This window comes from Pseudophryne corroboree, chromosome 7 (genome assembly GCF_028390025.1).
Source record: "Pseudophryne corroboree isolate aPseCor3 chromosome 7, aPseCor3.hap2, whole genome shotgun sequence".
Lineage (NCBI taxonomy): Eukaryota > Metazoa > Chordata > Amphibia > Anura > Myobatrachidae > Pseudophryne > Pseudophryne corroboree.
The window spans coordinates 84,013,105-84,033,274 of record NC_086450.1 but is presented as its reverse complement, the minus strand read 5'-3'; the positions used below and the strand labels follow the sequence as shown (position 1 = coordinate 84,033,274).

Genomic DNA, 20,170 nt, shown 5'->3' with positions numbered 1-20,170 from the left:
TGGCTACGGTATCTGGGGCTCTATACTGTAGCTTACCAGCAGCAGCGACATTATACCTTATCCGGATAAGTGCTGCCCCGCACCAGCCGTCCAGCCACGGGAGAAAGTTGTATCCCGTTATTGGGGAGGCTAGCAGGGCAGAGCACACATGCTGCCAGGTGTGGGCGGGTGGCACCAGCTCAGTGTCTGCAAGGGGCAGAGTGTGGGAGCGCCGGCTACTTACTGTGTGCACGGGGGATGGAGGGGATGGGTGAGCGCACGTCTGGCATCGGGTAGCCTCCTCCAGCCAGCAGAGTCACAGAGCACCGGCCCGGAGCAGGAGCACAGTCCGTGCAGGGTTAGCGCTGGGAGTGAGGAGCCGGGGAGAGTGGCAGGGTGGATGCACACGCACACACAGCCCCTGTACACACACTCATACTACAGGGGTGACGGTCCGGTGAGGTGGAAAGGAGTCAGTCAGTCACAGAAAAAGTGGGCTGGACCACAGGGAGATCTCCAATCATATTTGCCTCAGTGACAGAGGCATTTATTCTACTGCCGCATACAGTGCATTTTTTAATGGGCTTTTACAGCCTTCCGCTTGCCCCCGCCCCCTGCTTCCGACCCCTTAACATTGGCCGTGGGAGGCACTGTTCTCAGTGCCTCCAAAACATATTTGAACCAGTTTTATAATGTAAAATTTATTACAATAATATAAAGCATATACTTATATTATTGTAATCATTAATGACAGGGGAGGCACTGCCTCCCCTGACTGCACGTCCCTGCTGGCTCTGTGAGGAGAACGGCGGTGCGGCTCTGGGGGTGGACGCCCAGTAAGAACCTGCGTTCACCCCCTCTGGAGCTAATGGTGTCTAGTAGCCGAGGAAGCAGAGCCTATCAATTAAGAAGGTCTGCCCCTCTCTCCTCAGTCCCTCGATGCAGGGAGCCTGTTGCCAGCAGTGCTCCCTGTAAAAATGTAGAAAAAATCCAAACAAAAATGCTTCCTAGGCAGAGAACTCCGGGGAGCTCCCTGCAGTGCACCCATCTCGCTCTGGGCACAGTGTAAAACTGAGGTCTGGAGGAGGGACATAGAGGGAGGAGCCAGTGCACACCCAGAATCCAAAGCTTTCTTAAAGTGCCCTATCTCCTGCGGAGCCCGTCAATTCCCCATGGTCCTTACGGAGTCCCCAGCATCCTCTAGGACGTTAGAGAAAATAAGATTTTACTTACCGATAAATCTATTTCTCGGAGTCCGTAGTGGATGCTGGGGTTCCTGAAAGGACCATGGGGAATAGCGGCTCCGCAGGAGACAGGGCACAAAAAGTAAAGCTTTTCCAGATCAGGTGGTGTGCACTGGCTCCTCCCCCTATGACCCTCCTCCAGACTCCAGTTAGGTACTGTGCCCGGACGAGCGTACACAATAAGGGAGGATTTTGAATCCCGGGTAAGACTCATACCAGCCACACCAATCACACCGTACAACTTGTGATCTAAACCCAGTTAACAGTATGATAACAGCGGAGCCTCTGAAAGATGGCTTCCTTCAACAATAACCCGAATTAGTTAACAATAACTATGTACAATTATTGCAGATAATCCGCACTTGGGATGGGCGCCCAGCATCCACTACGGACTCCGAGAAATAGATTTATCGGTAAGTAAAATCTTATTTTCTCTATCGTCCTAGTGGATGCTGGGGTTCCTGAAAGGACCATGGGGATTATACCAAAGCTCCCAAACGGGCGGGAGAGTGCGGATGACTCTGCAGCACCGAATGAGAGAACTCCAGGTCCTCCTTAGCCAGAGTATCAAATTTGTAAAATTTTACAAACGTGTTCTCCCCTGACCACGTAGCTGCTCGGCAAAGTTGTAATGCCGAGACCCCTCGGGCAGCCGCCCAAGATGAGCCCACCTTCCTTGTGGAGTGGGCCTTTACAGATTTAGGCTGTGGCAGGCCTGCCACAGAATGTGCAAGTTGGATTGTGCTACAGATCCAACGAGCAATCGTCTGCTTAGACGCAGGAGCACCCATCTTGTTGGGTGCATACAATATAAACAACGAGTCAGATTTTCTGACTCCAGCTGTCCTTGCAATATATATTTTTAATGCTCTGACAACGTCCAGTAACTTGGAGTCCTCCAAGTCACTTGTAGCCGCAGGCACTACAATAGGCTGGTTCAGATGAAATGCTGACACCACCTTAGGGAGAAAATGCGGACGAGTCCGCAGTTCTGCCCTGTCCGAATGGAAAATCAGATATGGGCTTTTGTAAGATAAAGCTGCCAGTTCTGACACTCTCCTGGCCGAAGCCAGGGCTAGAAGCATGGTCACTTTCCATGTGAGATATTTCAAATCCACCTTCTTTAGTGGTTCAAACCAATGAGATTTTAGAAAGTCCAAAACCACATTGAGATCCCACGGTGCCACTGGAGGCACCACAGGAGGCTGTATATGTAGCACTCCCTTAACAAAGGTCTGGACTTCAGGGACTGAAGCCAATTCTTTTTGAAAGAAAATCGACAGGGCCGAAATTTGAACCTTAATAGATCCCAATTTGAGACCCATAGACAATCCTGATTGCAGGAAATGTAGGAATCGACCCAGTTGAAATTCCTCCGTCGGAGCACTCCGATCTTCGCACCACGCAACATATTTTCGCCAAATTCAGTGATAATGTTGCACGGTTACTTCCTTCCTTGCTTTAATCAAAGTAGGAATGACTTCTTCCGGCATGCCTTTTTCCTTTAGGATCCGGCGTTCAACCGCCATGCCGTCAAACGCAGCCGCGGTAAGTCTTGAAACAGACAGGGACCCTGCTGAAGCAAGTCCCTCCTTAGAGGTAGAGGCCACGGATCTTCCGTGATCATCTCTTGAAGTTCCGGGTACCAAGTCCTTCTTGGCCAATCCAGAACCACTAGTATCGTTCTTACGCCTCTTTGCCGTATAATTCTCAATACTTTTGGTATGAGAGGCAGAGGAGGAAACACATACACCGACTGGTACACCCAAGGCGTTACCAGCGCGTCCACAGCTATTGCCTGCGGATCTCTTGACCTGGCGCAATACCTGTCCAGTTTTTTGTTGAGGCGAGACGCCATCATGTCCACCATTGGTCTTTCCCAACGGGTTACCAGCATGTGGAAGACTTCTGGATGAAGTCCCCACTCTCCCGGGTGAAGATCGTGTCTGCTGAGGAAGTCTGCTTCCCAGTTGTCCACTCCCGGGATGAACACTGCTGACAGTGCTATCACATGATTCTCTGCCCAGCGAAGAATCCTTGCAGCTTCTGCCATTGCACTCCTGCTTCTTGTGCCGCCCTGTCTGTTCACATGGGCGACTGCCGTGATGTTGTCCGACTGGATCAACACCGGTTTTCCCTGAAGCAGAGGTTCTGCCTGGCTTAAAGCATTGTATATTGCTCTTAGTTCCAGAATGTTTATGTGAAGAGACGTTTCCAGGCTCGTCCATACTCCCTGGAAGTTTCTTCCTTGTGTGACTGCTCCCCAGCCTCTCAGGCTGGCGTCCGTGGTCACCAGGATCCAATCCTGTATGCCGAATCTGCGGCCCTCCAATAGATGAGCACTCTGCAACCACCACAGAAGAGACACCCTTGTCCTTGGAGACAGGGTTATCCGCAGGTGCATCTGAAGATGCGACCCTGACCATTTGTCCAACAGATCCCTTTGGAAAATTCTTGCGTGGAATCTGCCGAATGGAATTGCTTCGTAAGAAGCCACCATTTTTCCCAGGACTCTTGTGCATTGATGTACAGACACCTTTCCTGGTTTTAGGAGGTTCCTGACAAGCTCGGATAACTCCTTGGCTTTTTCCTCCGGGAGAAAAACCTTTTTCTGAACCGTGTCCAGAATCATCCCTAGGAACAGCAGACGAGTTGTCGGCATTAACTGGGATTTTGGAATATTCAGAATCCACCCGTGCTGTTTTAGCACTTCTTGAGACAGTGCTAATCCCATCTCTAGCTGTTCTCTGGACCTTGCCCTTATTAGGAGATCGTCCAAGTATGGGATAATTAATATGCCTTTTCTTCGAAGAAGAATCATCATCTCGGCCATTACCTTTGTAAAGACCCGAGGTGCCGTGGACAATCCGAACGGCAGCGTCTGAAACTGATAGTGACAGTTTTGTACAACGAACCTGAGGTACCCCTGGTGTGAGGGGTAAATTGGAACGTGGAGATACGCATCCTTGATGTCCAAGGATACCATAAAGTCCCCCTCTTCCAGGTTCGCTATCACTGCTCTGAGTGACTCCATCTTGAACTTGAACTTCTTTATGTACAGGTTCAAGGACTTCAGATTTAGAATAGGCCTTACCGAGCCATCCGGCTTCGGTACCACAAAAAGAGTGGAATAATACCCCTTCCCTTGTTGTAGAAGAGGTACCTTGACTATCACCTGCTGAGAGTACAGCTTGTGAATGGCTTCCAAAACCGTCTCCCTTTCGGAGGGGGACGTTGGTAAAGCAGACTTCAGGAAACGGCGAGGTGGATCTGTCTCTAATTCCAACCTGTACCCCTGAGATATTATCTGCAGGATCCAGGGATCTACCTGCGAGTGAGCCCACTGCGCGCTGTAATTTTTGAGACGACCACCCACCGTCCCCGAGTCCGCTTGAGAAGCCCCAGCGTCATGCTGAGGCTTTTGTAGAAGCCGGGGAGGGCTTCTGTTCCTGGGAAGGAGCTGCCTGTTGCTGTCTCTTCCCTCGACCTCTGCCTCGTGGCAGATATGAATAGCCCTTTGCTCTCTTATTTTTAAAGGAACGAAAGGGCTGCGGTTGAAAAGTCGGTGCCTTTTTCTGTTGGGGAGTGACTTGAGGTAGAAAGGTGGATTTCCCGGCTGTAGCCGTGGCCACCAAATCTGATAGACCGACTCCAAATAACTCCTCCCCTTTATACGGCAAAACTTCCATATGCCGTTTTGAATCCGCATCGCCTGTCCACTGTCGCGTCCATAAAGCTCTTCTGGCCGAAATGGACATAGCACTTACCCGTGATGCCAGTGTGCAGATATCCCTCTGTGCATCACGCATATAAAGAAATGCATCCTTTATTTGTTCTAACGACAGTAAAATATTGTCCCTGTCCAGGGTATCAATATTTTCAATCAGGGACTCTGACCAAACTACCCCAGCACTGCACATCCAGGCAGTCGCTATAGCTGGTCGTAGTATAACACCTGCATGTGTGTATATACTTTTTTGGATATTTTCCATCCTCCTATCTGATGGATCTTTAAGTGCGGCCGTCTCAGGAGAGGGTAACGCCACTTGTTTAGATAAGCGTGTTAGCGCCTTGTCCACCCTAGGAGGTGTTTCCCAGCGCTCCCTAACCTCTGGCGGGAAAGGGTATAATGCCAATAATTTCTTTGAAATTATCAGCTTTTTATCAGGGGCAACCCACGCTTCATTACACACGTCATTTAATTCTTCTGATTCAGGAAAAACTATAGGTAGTCTTTTCACACCCCACATAATACCCTGTTTAGTGGTACCTGTAGTATCAGCTAAATGTAACGCCTCCTTCATTGCCAAAATCATATAACGTGTGGCCCTACTGGAAAATTCGGTTGATCCGTCACCGTCACCACTGGAGTCAGTGCCTGTGTCTGGGTCTGTGTCGACCGACTGAGGCAAAGGGCGTTTCACAGCCCCTGACGGTGTTTGAGTCGCCTGGACAGGCACTAATTGATTGTCCGGCCGTCTCATGTCGTCAAACGACTGCTTTAGCGTGTTGACACTATCCCGTAGTTCCATAAATAAAGGCATCCATTCTGGTGTCGACTCCCTAGGGGGTGACATCCTCATATTTGGCAATTGCTCCGCCTCCACACCAATATCGTCCTCATACATGTCGACACACACGTACCGACACACAGCAGACACACAGGGAATGCTCCTAACGAAGACAGGACCCACTAGCCCTTTGGGGAGACAGAGGGAGAGTTTGCCAGCACACACCAAAAGCGCTATATATAACAGGGATAGCCTTATAATAAGTGCTCCCTTATAGCTGCTTTATATATATCAAAATATCGCCATAAATTTGCCCCCCCTCTCTGTTTTACCCTGTTTCTGTAGTGCAGTGCAGGGGAGAGACCTGGGAGCCGTCCTGACCAGCGGAGCTGTGAGAGGAAATGGCGCCGTGTGCTGAGGAGATAGGCCCCGCCCCTTTTTTGGCGGGCTCGTCTCCCGCTATTTAGTGAATCCAGGCAGGGGTTAAATATCTCCATATAGCCTCTGGGGGCTATATGTGAGGTATTTTTAGCCTTTATATAGGTTACATTTGCCTCCCAGGGCGCCCCCCCCCAGCGCCCTGCACCCTCAGTGACTGCGTGTGAAGTGTGCTGAGAGGAAAATGGCGCACAGCTGCAGTGCTGTGCGCTACCTTTAGAAGACTGCAGGAGTCTTCAGCCGCCGATTCTGGACCTCTTCTGACTTCAGCATCTGCAAGGGGGCCGGCGGCGCGGCTCCGGTGACCATCCAGGCTGTACCTGTGATCGTCCCTCTGGAGCTGATGTCCAGTAGCCAAGAAGCCAATCCATCCTGCACGCAGGTGAGTTCACTTCTTCTCCCCTCAGTCCCTCGTTGCAGTGATCCTGTTGCCAGCAGGACTCACTGTAAAATAAAAAACCTAAGCTAAACTTTTTCTAAGCAGCTCTTTAGGAGAGCCACCTAGATTGCACCCTTCTCGGCCGGGCACAAAAATCTAACTGGAGTCTGGAAGAGGGTCATAGGGGGAGGAGCCAGTGCACACCACCTGATCTGGAAAAGCTTTACTTTTTGTGCCCTGTCTCCTGCGGAGCCGCTATTCCCCATGGTCCTTTCAGGAACCCCAGCATCCACTAGGACGATAGAGAAATTAGGCTATATGGGAGAGGTATAGGAAGAGAAAGGAAAGATAGTTTGGAAGAGGTAGGATTAAACCCCAGATAGGGTGGAAGGGGTGAGTGGTACCAGAGTAATTAACACCGGACTGGAAGGAGAAGAGTCCTTTCCCTTCTTTGAAAAGTCGTCTCTTTTAGCACAGATACCAGCAATACCTGAAGGAATATATCCACACTGAGACTAGGGGATATATTTACTAAGGTCCAGATTTTGACCGAGATGGTGTTTTTTCTTCAAAGTGTCATCTCGGGAATTTACTAAACTCAAATAACGGCAGTGATGAGGGCATTCGTATTATTTTGGAAGTCCTAGGAAAAAATTACGAATCAATACACCATCGGTCAAATACGCCTGAAATTTGGTAGAAATCGGTCATTTACTAAAAAGTGCAAATCACAAACACTGCCGACAATAGAACTTTGTGGTCAGCGGTTGACCGAAAGTAACCTCACCGCTGACCACAAAGTTCCCACCATTGGTTACAATGGAGCGCATAGGCGCTCCATTGTAACACTGCCGTGTGCTGCCTGACATACACTACAGGAGCACACAGTCAATCAGGAGGGTGCCACAACGTGGCGCTCCCTGATTGGCTGATGGAACCCTCTTAGACAGAAGTCAGGGGGGTTTCCTGGCATTCAGGGAAAGGGGTCCCATGTGAAAACATGGGGCCCCTTTCAGTGCGTGGTCGGGTGTCCGTTTTTTTATATTGCAAAGTAGGTGGATTACAAATTGAAAAGAAGAGGATCGATCTACACTGGATTTTGTGAGTATAATTTTTCCAACATGTACCCCATGGATTCTACATGGAGAAGAGGACCGACCCTCGTGTGAACATAGGTAAGTATGTGTGTATGGAGGTGTGGATGTATGTATTAAACTTTTACTTTCAAGGTGTGTGTCTTCTGTTTTTATTGGGGTATTTTTTTAGTAGTAGTACTACAGGTACCAGCGGGCCCGGTTTTCCACCGCATGCTGGTACTTGTGGTTCTCCAAGTACCAGCTTGCGGGGGAGGCTTGCTGGGACTTGTAGTACTGCTACTAAAAACAATATTCATTTTTTGACAAAAAGGCTATCAGCCCCCCATCTGCAGCCCTTGGATGGGGGGGACAGCCTCGGGCTTCACCCCTGGCCCTTGGGTGGCTGGAGGGGGGGGACCCCTTGATTGAAGGGGTCCCCACTCCTCCAGGGTACCCCGGCCAGGGGTGACTAGTTGGGTATGTAATGCCAGGGCCGCAGGGACCAATATAAAAGTGTCCCCCGGCTGTGGCATTATGTATCTGGCTAGTGGAGCCCGGTGCTGGTTTCAGAAATACGGGGGACCCCTACGCTTTTTGTCCTCCGTATATTTGGAACCAGGACCAGGCGCAGAGCCCGGTGCTGGTTGTTTAAATATGGGGGAACCCCTGTCATTTTTCCCCCCATATTTTTTCAACCAGGACCGGCTCAAAGAGCCCGAGGCTGGTTTGGCTTAGGAGGGGGGACCCCACGCATTTTTTTTTTTAGATTTTAACAATGATTTTTATTTTAATAAAGGTGCACAATGAAGCCCAGCACGGATCTCACAGATCCGGCCGAGATTCATTGTGTTAAAGTCGGCAGTGTTTTACAAGTCACTCACGTAAAACACTGCCAAAAAATACGAATGACATCGACATCGGAAAATACGAAAATGCAGAATACGACAGCTTAGTAAATTAGTCGTAATAAATTCAAAAAGTTGCAACTTTACACTTTCGATGTCATTCGTGATTGAACTTTAACCTCAATCGGGAAAATACGATTTTTAGTAAATATACCCCTAGGTCTTAATCAGGCAGAGCTGGCTATTGGACTCACCGCTCTTTCTCCGATGGGACTTGTCATTGCTGTCCCCGGCCACACCACCATTAGGATGAGGTAATCCCCCCGCGGCAATGAGTCCCCGAGCACTGTGTCGTGACCCGGATACCGTATGGTGTCCTCCTCCGTGGCTTCGGATCTCCGTCAGGCCGGCCACCGGAGCACCGCTATTTCAGGTGAGGAAGTTAGGTGGTCTTAAGAATTGGGGGATAGGTACAGCACCGCAGGTCAGCGAGTACCCGGCTTCCACTCCCGCAGCTCCGAACCCGCTCCCGCAGCTCCGATCTCTCCTCCACGCGGCGTCTCAGCAGTGTCTAGTCACGGCTGCCCAGATGAGATTCTCGATCCTCCTAATCTCACAGCATGGGACAGCCAGCAGGGTGAGTCGGTCCGGTCAGCGTATACACGGCAGTATGAGCCGAGCACGGTCCCCGCGGCGAGCCCCGCTCTCAGCAAGATACCGGCACTCTCTCCAGTGGCCTCCACCTCTCCCCCTCAAGTGTGTAGGATTGCCGGTAGAGTCTCCCAGTAAGGCCTCCAATGCTTGGTGGAGCCTAGGGAGGGAGGGCAGGATCAACTCCAGAAAAGTAGCAAGGCCGGTAATGGCGCCGGTCCACGCCACTGGGAGACAGGTAGGCCCCAAATCTAGCAGGCTGGATTCCGGTGACTAACTACTCCGATCTCCCCGATGGACAGTGCATTACGTAGAGTCAAACCTCCACTTCACTTTTTGATGAGTGTTGTCTTGTTTGTATAAGATCTGCTGTAGGATGGAGGCAGATTCAGAAACAGGGAGACAGAGGCATCGGTAAAATGCGGCCATCACGATGCTCCGCCCACCGGAAGTGCATATATATTTTTCTGAATCTAGTGCAATTGCGCCTTTGATGGGCTAAGCCACAAAATAATCAAAATCTTTTTTTTAATGGTTTCTAAGCATGCCCAGACCTGAATGTCATCTACTGACTGCACTAACAGATCACAGTGTTATCAACCAAGTGATCTGTCTGCTCCACCTGAGCTCAGGTCCATTAACCCAGTAGCGACTGCCACACAATTTAGAAGCCAAACAATGAATACCTATGGGGCACTACACCAATATGCACAAAGATTCTAACAATAATAATACAGGAGAAAACCGCTGCAGTGGCAAAAAGGGGTGCAATATTATATACATACATATAGATATATATATATATATATACACACACATACACATACATACACTCACTGTTTCTGGGTTCAGGTTCCACACAGCCAATTCACAGCCGGCGCATACATCACTGGGGTCCGTCCAATTTGCAAAACTGTAGCCCACAGGCCATTTGCTATAGGCTAAGGCCATCTGGAGACGGCGTTACCTATCATGCCAAGCACCAGAATGCAGTGAAGTAAATCCGATTGCACAGCAGCCAACATAGAACCCTGGGAGCTGCATTTGCGGTTGGAAAACGAGATTTATGGTAAGAACTTACCGTTGTTAAATCTCTTTCTGCGAGGTACACTGGGTTCCACAGCTAATAACATCAGGGTGTAGAGTAGGATCTTGATTTGAGGCACCAACAGGCTAAAAGCTTTGACTGTTCCCAGAATGCATAGCGCCTCCTCCTCTATAACCCCGCATCCGTGCACAGGAGCTCAGTTTTGTTAACCAGTCCAATGCAGTAGCAGGTAAAAGAGACGAAAACCGTTAGTAGCCACGTACAACACATTCTCACGACAGGAGAAGGTATCAGCGGCTAATGCCATACAAACCCAAAGAAGCTAAGTGCCTGAGGGTGGACGACCTGTGGAACCCAGTGTACCTCGCAGATAGATTTAACAACGGTAAATTCTTACCATAAATCTCGTTTTCTGCAGGAGGGTACACTGGGTTCCACAGGGAATAACATCGGGATGTCCTAAAGCAGTTCCTCAAGGGAGGGGACGCACTGTAGTGGGCACAAGAACCTGGCGTCCAAAGGAAGCATCCTGGGAGGCGGATGCATCGAAGGCATAGAACCTTATGAACGTATTCACTGAGGACTACGTAGCCGTCTTGCACAATTGTTCAAGGGTCGCACCACGGCGGGCAGCCCAAGAAGGTCCAACAGACCCAGTAGCATGGGTCTTGATAGTAGCAGAAACTGGACGACCAGCCTGTACATAAGCATGTGCAATCCTCATTCTAATCCATCTGGCCAGGGTCTGCTTGTGAGCAGGCCAGCCACGTTTGTGAAAGCCAAACAGTACAAAGAGAGAATCAGACTTCCTAATGGGAGCTGTCCTCGTTACATAGATACAGAGAGCCCGTACCACATCCAAAGACCGCTCTCTGGAAGACAATTCAGGAGAGACAAAGGCAGGAACCACAATCTCCTGATTAAGGTGGAAAGAAGACACCACCTTACTTAGGTAGGTACCCGGGACGTGTCCTAAGAACCGCCCGGTCATGGTGAAAAATCAGATAGGGGGACCTACAAGACAAGGTACCCAAATCCGATACCCGTCTAGCAGAGGCAATAGCCAGTAAAAACAATACCTTAAGAGAAAGCCACTTAAGGTCTGCTGATTCAAGAGGCTCAAATGGAGACCCTTGTAATGCCTCCCGAACCACCGACAAATCCCAAGGAGCCACAGGCGGGACGTAAGGAGGTTTAATCCGTAACACACCCTGAGTGAATGTATGAACATCAGGTAGAGTCACAATTTTTCTCTGAAACCAAACCGACAAGGCAGAAATATGAACCTTGATGGAGGCCAGATGAAGACCCAAGTCCAGGCCCTGTTGCATAAAGGCCAAAAGTTTTGCCGTATTAAACGTGTAAGGATCATGATTGTTTGATGCGCACCAAGCAAAGTAAGAATTCCAGACCCTATGATAAATCCGGGCAGAAGCCGGTTTCCGGGCCTTCAACATAGTTTGAATGACCGCCTCAGAAAAACCTTTGGCCCTCAGGACTGAAGCTTCAAGAGCCACGCCGTCAAAGCCAACCGGGCCAAATCCTGGTATACACAAGGGCCCTGAATGAAGTGATCTGGGCGCTGCGGAAGTAGAAGGGGACGCTCTATCGAGAGACCGTGAAGGTCTGAGAACCAATGACGTCTGGGCCACGCTGGGGCAATCAGAAGCAGGAGTCCTCCTTCTTGCTTGAACTTCCTTATTACCCTGGGCAGAAGTGACACCGGAGGGAACACGTAGGGCAGCCGAAAGTTCCATGGAATTGCCAGTGCGTCCACGAGTGCTGCTTGAGGATCCCTTGTTCTTGCTCCGAAGACCGGAACCTTGTGATTGTGTCGAGACGCCATCAGGTCCACATCTGAGAAGCCCCACTTGTCCACTAGGAGTTGAAATATTTCTGGATGGAGGCTCCACTCTCCGGTGTGTACGTCCTGACGACTGAGGAAGTACGCTTCCCAGTTTAGGACCCCCGGAATGAACACTGCCGATATGGCTGGCAGATGGCGTTCCGCCCACTGAAGAATCCTTGATACTTCCTTCATTGCCATGCGGCTTCGAGTGCCGCCTTGATGATTTATGTACCCCACTGTGGTGGCGTTGTCCGACTGCTCTTGAACAGGTCTGTTCTGTACTAAATGCTGGGCCAAGTTCAGTGCATTGAACACTCCCGCAGTTCCAGAATGTTTATCGGGAGGAGAGGCTCATTCCTGGTCCATCGACCCTGAAGGGAGTGTTGCTCCAAAACCGCACCCCAACCTCTCAGACTGGCATCCGTCGTTAGAAGGAACCAGTTGGAGATCCAGAAGGGACGACTCCTGCTCAAACGTTGGTCCTGCAGCCACCAACTCAGTGACAGATGGACCTCCGGAGATAAGGAGATCATGTGAGACCTGATCCGGTGAGGCAGGCCATCCCACTTGGCAAGAATCAGTTTCTGCAGAGGACGGGAATGGAATTGAGCGTACTCCACCATTGCCACTCCACTTGCACTGAGGAGTGTATCGACACTTGCGGACGAGATAGGAAGCATCGAATCCTGTCCTGATGTTTCAGGAACTTCTCCTGAGACAAGAACAACCGCTGGTTGTGAGTGTCCAACAACGTCCCCAGATGCACCATGCTCTGAGCAGGACCAGGGAAGATTTCTTCCAGTTGATGAGCCACAAGTGGGTTTTCAGAAACTGGAGCGTCAAATCCAGATGACAAAGGAGAATTTCCGGGGAATTTGCCAGGATCAACAAGTCGTCCAGATACGGGAGGATCCTGACCCCTTGATGGCGGAGTACAGCCGTCATTACCGCCATGACCTTTGTGAAGACTCGCAGAGCCGTGGTCAAACCAAAAGGTAAAGCCCGAAATTGATAATGGAGGTTGCCCACAGCATACCTCAGGTACTGCTGATGCGACATTGCAATAGGAATATGCAGGTAAGCATCCTGTATGTCCAGGGAGCCATATAGTCCCTAGGCTCCAAGGCCAGAACAATAGAGTGAAGAGTTTCCATACGAAACTTGGAGACTCTCACAGACTTGTTCAAGGACTTGAGGTTGAGAATGGGCCGAGAGGACCCATTTGGTTTCGGGACAAGGAACAGCGGTGAATAGTACCCCTTGCCTTTCTGAGCCAAAGGCACCTGTACTACAACTCCTGTGTCCAGGAGGGACTGTACCACCGAATGAAGAGTTTTTGCCTTCACCTGATCCGAAGGGACGTCTGTCAGGCAAAATCAATGAGGGGGACGATTCTTGAAGGATATGGCGTAACCTCTAGTGACGACTTCCCGTACCCAGGCGTCGGAAGTGTTCTTCAACCATTCCTGGGTAAACCATAGAAGTCGGCCTCCCATCCTGGGATCCACCAGAGGGAGGCCCGCCCCGTCATGCAGCAGGCTTGTCAATTTTGGAAGCTGGCTGATGGGCAGCCCAGGCACGTTTAGGTTTGGGCTTAGTGGTTTTGGAAGTGCGAGCCTGTTTCGGGTACGCCTGACCTTTTGCTTTACCTAAAGGACGAAAGAAGCGAAAGGAAGTGCTCTTAACCTTCGGCACCGAATGAGCAGTACTAGGTAGAAATGCTATTTTAGCAGAAGCTAAGTCAGCCACTATCTTGTGGAGGTCCTCTCCAAAAAGAATGTCTCCCTTAAAAGGGAGCACCTCCAGGGTTTTCTTAGAATCCAGATCCACAGACCAGGACCGTAACCATAGAATCCGGCAAGCCAAAATGGACGTTGTAGAAGCCTTAGCCGCCATAATATCGGTGTCAGAAGCTGCCTCCTTAATGTAATGAGAGGCTCTAACAAGGGCCCTCATTCCGAGTTGTTCGCTCGCAAGCTGCTTTTAGCAGCATTGCACACGCTAAGCCGCCGCCTACTGGGAGTGAATCTTAGCTTAGCAGAATTGCGAACGAAAGATTCTCAAAATTGCGATTAGAAATTTCTAAGCAGTTTCTGAGTAGCTCGATACTTACTCTGCCACTGCGATCAGTTCAGTCAGTTTCGTTCCTGGTTTGACGTCATAAACACACCCAGCGTTCGCCCAGACACTCCCCCGTTTCTCCAGACACTCCCGCGTTTTTCCCAGAAACGGCAGCGTTTTTTCACACACACCCATAAAACGGCCAGTTTCCGCCCAGAAACACCCACTTCCTGTCAATCACACTCCGATCACCAGAACGAAGAAAAAACCTTATAATGCCGTGAGTAAAATACCAAACTTCTTAGCAATTTTAATTGGCGCAGTCGCAGTGCGAACATTGCGCATGCGCAATTAGCGGAAAATCGCTGCGATGCGAAGAAAATTACCGAGCGAACAACTCGGAATGAGGGCCAATATACGAGAGACATTGTCTAGCATTATCATAAAAGTTGGAAGGCAGCTCCGCTTCCACCTCCTGAGCCCACGCTTCAATAGCTTCTGCAGCCCAAGTAGCTGCAATAGTGGGCCGATGCACAGCTCCTGCTAGGGTGTAAATCGCCTTTAAGCAACCCTCCACACCAGAGGTTCTCAAACTCGGTCCTCTGGGGCACACACAGTGCATGTTTTGCAGGTAACCCAGCATGTGCACAGGTGTATTAATTACTCACTGACACATTTTAAAAGGTCCACAGGTGGAGCTAATTATTTAACTTGCGATTCTGTGAGACCTGCAAAACATGCACTGTGTGTGCCCCCGAGGACCGAGTTTGAGAACCTCTGCTCCACACGCTTATACGTCGGCTCTTTTAGAGAAGTGACGGTAGTTACAGGTAGAGTGGAGGAAACCACTAGCCGCACCACTTGCGAATCCACAGGCGGGGGTGTTTCCCAATTTTTACTTAGCTTCGCAGCGAGGGGACAGCGAGCCAGCATTTTCTTGTGAGGTGTGAATTTCTTTCCCGGATTTTCCCAGGATTCCTGACGTATGTCAACTAAATGGTCAGAGTGAGGCATAACTTGTTTAACAACCTTCTGACGTTTAAATCTGTCCAGTTTCTTAGAGGCCCCATCAGGCTCTGGGTCATCAGTAATTTGAAGAATTAGTCTGATAGCCTCCAGCAAGTCAGGAACATCCACCTGTGAGACAGATTCCCCATCAGAATTATCTGAATCAGTGTCTGTGGGATCAGTATACATGCCATCCTCATCACAAGGTGTCTGGGACGTGAGTGGATTGTGAGGAAGTAATGGCCCGCTTAGAGGACCCCTTGGTCTTAGGTGGGCAAGAGTTAGATTTTTGTTTTGTCAGTGGTTCAATTGCTGTAACTGAGTGGACATGTGATCTGCCCATGGCGGATTAAGCACCAGGACAATATGCGGTTGTATCGGCACGTGAGGTCTCATAGGGGGCGTAAGTCTAGTTACCAGCATACTTAATGTGGAGAAAGTAGCCCAAGGTGGGTCATTATGAACCCCCGTTGCTACGGTCCCACTGGGGGGGGTAGGGAACCCCCAGAACCTGAACCCTCTGCTGCTATGTTTTCCTCTAACGTATCCGCAGCATCACCACCACACAATGTGGGATCTGCCACAGCTCCGTCGCCCCTTGTACCTGACATACCTGTAAGCTCAAATCACGGGCAACACAGTACAATATCAGCAGTCTAATACCTTGTCAAGAACCCCCTGTGCAGTGTATTAGCACAAACAGAGAATTCAAGAGGTATATGGTGACTGAAAACACAGAGAAAAATACTCAACAAGTATATCCTGTGAAACTCCTATATTAAATAATAGCCCTGACGCACTTAGCCCCCTCAGTGAGAATGGAAGTCACGTAGCACCTATATATGCACACACACACAGAGTCACATGTACAATGCAGAAATTATGACATGCAATAAAACTGCACTGGACTAGCAATACAAAGTAATACTAGGTACAGCTATACAATCAATAGATATATCAATGCACAGTAAATACTGGATGCATATCACAGGGTACTTGTACTACAAAACCCTGACTAAATGAACTGTTTCCTAACTAACACTGTCAACAGACATGTAGAATACTTAAGTGTCCTGTAAAATGCACAGCGCTGACATGCAGGCGGCTTTAGAGGAGGATTTGCCCAAGCAGTCCCAGTATCAGCTCAGCATGTGAAAATGGCGCCCAAACGCTGACAGGGAGTGAGGGGGAGAGAGAGATGCAGCTCCAGGACGGGAACATTTACTCTAAATGGCGCCCTGGGGGAGGGGCTACAGGTCAAAGCCTTATCCCCTTGCTGGACTTCACCGTAAGGTACTGTGGGCCATATAACAAACGGTTTTGCCAAAATCGACATGTGCCCTTGCCCTGGTGATCTAGTGGGGTCCCTGTACTGCCACAGTGTCCACGCCAGCGTGCGCGGCCCGCCTCCCACCGGCCGTGCCAGATCGCGATTTCCAGCGGGTCCTGCCTGGGGGACCCTTACCTCCTCCCTGAGTGCGGCCACGTGATCCTGGAGACTGCGGTGGTGCGTGTGCCTGTATGTTGAAACCGGAGCCTCCGCTGTAAGTACACGGCAACCAGGGCGCGGGAGTATACAGCGCTGCTGGGGGAGGTGATGGAGCTGCAGCAGGAGATGTCTGACTAACATCTAACACCCACAGTGTCTCCGCTGCAGCCCTTGAAGTCTTCAATTTTCACTTGAAAAAGCTCTTCTGAGGGCTACTTGGAGCAGCCCTGCCTGTTGTCTGCCAGGCACCAACTACAAAACTGAGCTCCTGTGCACAGAGGCGTGGTTATAGAGGAGGCGGCGCTATGCATTCTGGGAATAGTCAAAGCTTTTAGCCTGTTGGTACCTCGGATCAAGATCCTACTCTACACCCTGATGTTATTTCCTGTGGAACCCAATGTACCCCGCTGCAGAAATGACGGTACATCTGAGGATCCATAATATTTGCTGTTTTTAGAGGTATTTCCCACAAATATTGAGTGATAAAGCGGACATGAAAAGTGTATAGTACGTATTTAAAAAATAGTAAGCCAATATCCCTACAATCTGAAACATTGGTTCCAGCACATGCACAGGAAACCCCTTTCCCTCTCATCAGGTCACTTACTGCTTGATTCAGAGAATTTATATTAAGAGCAGTGGAAAAGCCTCATTTGTGCCCAAATGCTTCTTTTTACACCAACATATTTATTTTCCAATACATCGGACACACAAATTAAAATCATATATGGGTCAGTGTTCTGGGCTGCCTTTCTTCATTGAGCATGAAAAGAAAGCACCGGTTGGATGATGTGGCAGCAGCACACTGTATGGCCGCTGGGTGACACCTTGGTGCCTTCTCACGTGATGGCAGTTCTAACAATGGATGGACTGAGCACATTTTCTACCATCCATCGTCTGTCATCTGTCCTACAGGCCTATACATAACAGGTCCATGATCCATAGGGTAATGATAATCCTTATAGTATCACCTCCATCTGTATTGCTGTTACCACTGAATGCAACATTAACTTAAATACTATATTTGCCGAAAATAAGTTCCCTACTACTCTGAGTAGCCTTGTGCAGGGGGCACCTCAAACGTAACGAACCACAGTCAATAAAACCAAATAGGATACAGTGCACAGAAATGTAGAAGGCCAAACCAGTTTAAAGTTCTAGAAACTGAAGATAGTTTTAATGTCATTACTGGGAGATGCTGAGTGATGTTTCTTGTGTAGCTGTAAGTGATGTGCCAGGAATACACTGAGACTAAATACATTCTCAATCACGTTGTCATCCACCAGTGCTGGACCTGACGGGTAAAACAGGTTTCATCTGCCATCTTTGGTATAACAATGGATTTCAATTTAGGGTGGTCATCACAAAATGTCCATCGAACACTGACTGCGGAAGAGCCATCACAACACTACTTGCAATTGCATGTAATTATTGCAAGTTAATTGATTGCAAGTTATCAATTAGACCAGTGGCTCCCAAACTTGGTCTGCAAAGGGGTGGTCTTCAGTATGCCGAATGTCGGGATCCCGGCGCACAGTATACCGGCGCCGGAATCCCGACACCCAGCATACAGACAGCTATTCTCTCTCGTGGGGGTCCGTAAGGGAGAAAACCAGCACCGTGCCCGCAGCGTGGCGAGCGCAGCGAGCCCGCAAGGGGCTCCATTGCGCTTGCCACGCTGTCGGGCTCCCGGCGCCGGTATGCTGGTCGCCGGGAGCCCGACCGCCGGCATACCGTACTACACCCCTGCAAAGACCCAAAGCAGTTCATGTTTCACAGGTCACCCAGAAGTGCATAGGTGTATTCATTACTCACTAAAACAGTTTCAAAGATCTACAGGTGGAGCCAATTATTTCACTTGTGATCCTGTCAGGAGACCTGGACAGCGTGCACTGTTGGGGACAGAATTGGGAACCAGTGCATTAGACGGCTATTTGGTGCGCATACCAGAAACTTTGCTTTGCTGCGGGACCACCTCCAGGTGTCTGCAGCAGAACTAAAACAGGGCACCGCTGGACAAGCATCGGAAAATCAGCATGTGATGGTGGCACTACCAGAATCCCTGCATCGAATGGAAAAAACATTTCCACTGAGCTGGGAACAGCAATGATTACAAACCATCATATTCCCACGTTCATCCCTACTCTGAATGGAAAAATCCATCACCACATAGTAAGTATAGGTATTTATTACATTTTTTTTTCTAAATACTTTATAAGAATCAGTTCCAAAAAAATTAGGCAAGGATGAACAGAAAAGAAAGAGAATTCAATATTAGTCCAACAATTTAGAGTATTCAATGCGCGTGATGATCCAGTCCGGCTCCACGCCCTGCGTGAACTCTCTGCGGAACTCGTAGTTGGCGGTGAGGATGCGCTTCGTGTCCTTGGCCTCTTGGTTTCCTAGAACCACCTGGAATACTTTGGTACCATCCAGCTCCTCGTCAGGGACCTTTGCGCAGGTCATGTACCAGAAGCGCATGAGGATGGAGACGAATTTCCTGCCACTATTGTCATAGTAAACGGCTACGTCTCCGGGGAAAGAGTACATGATGTCACTGGCCTGCGCTTCCAGGGCATGTCTGTAATTGTCTGACAGTATTGAGCACTTCTCCTGCAGGTCCTTCAGGATATCCCCTGCCACCAGGTTCTCCAGGGAGTCAAACTTGCACTGGGACAGCATCCCGGAGACGAAGGAGAATGCCTGCCTGGCCCCCACTGTGAACTCATCTATGCTGAAGTCCTTATCGAAGAACGTCTGAATGAGGAAGAAATAGATCCGGGTGCGGAACCACACAATGGGATTAGGCACCCCGACGACCACCATTTTGTCGGAGTCCGTTTTCTGGCTGCTGAAGCCCCGGGTCACACTCAGGTGGCCGGGGGCTTGGCATATCGCCGGGGGAACAAGGGTCGGGATCCGGTGACCACAGCATATCGGTGCCCTGGGCCTGGTGCATAGCCGGGAGAAACGGGCCACCGACCGCCATATCATTGTGCGTCAGGTTATTTCGTCCTCCCGGGAACATGTATCAGCGCGCGCGAGTTCCGGAGCATTTGTGTTCCTGTCTCACGTCTCAGGACCTCCCTCCCGGGCTGCCCTGCTGAACTGCTCACTGCTGAGCATTCATTCACCCATTTAGGCAGCAGTCAGTGGCTTACTGGTCTCTGCTGAACTTAATTTTATATTTACAATAGTATTTATCTGAAATAATGTTAGTAAATGATCCTCACCTACAATTTATTACTGTGATATGGGAGCTGGACACTTTGCAGAAGAGTTTCAGAGACTAAAGGCGTGGAGAGAAATAAACTATAAACAAATCTGCTCATGTCATGTTTTAAACACAGCCTGTAACATGGCAGTTAGGAGCTTGGTCGCTATACTTTCTCTAACGTCCTAGTGGATGCTGGGGACTCCGTAAGGACCATGGGGAATAGACGGGCTCCGCAGGAGACTGGGCACTCTAAAGAAAGATTTAGTACTATCTGGGGTGCACTGGCTCCTCCCTCTATGCCCCTCCTCCAGACCTCAGTTAGAATCTGTACCCGGACAGAGCTGGGTGCTTTTAGTGAGCTCTCCTAAACTTGCT

General features: G+C 49.6%; 2 protein-coding genes across 5 annotated transcripts in view; both read right to left on the bottom strand.

Annotated features, from left to right (window-relative positions):
* The window catches only part of PDE11A (phosphodiesterase 11A), a 1,092,065-nt gene that overhangs the window by 238,848 nt on the left and 833,047 nt on the right, over positions 1-20,170 (bottom strand). The window lies entirely within an intron of this gene.
* MAIP1 (matrix AAA peptidase interacting protein 1) lies at positions 18,749-19,649 on the bottom strand. The gene has a single exon (XM_063932275.1). It carries the CDS (start codon positions 19,570-19,572, stop codon positions 18,853-18,855), a length of 720 nt encoding a protein of 239 aa, XP_063788345.1. The 5' UTR covers positions 19,573-19,649; the 3' UTR covers positions 18,749-18,852.

Coding starts and splice junctions, on each gene's coding strand:
- MAIP1 (XM_063932275.1), bottom strand. CDS start 19,572: ATGATATGGCGGTCGGTGGCCCGTTTCTCCCGGCTATGCACCAGGCCC.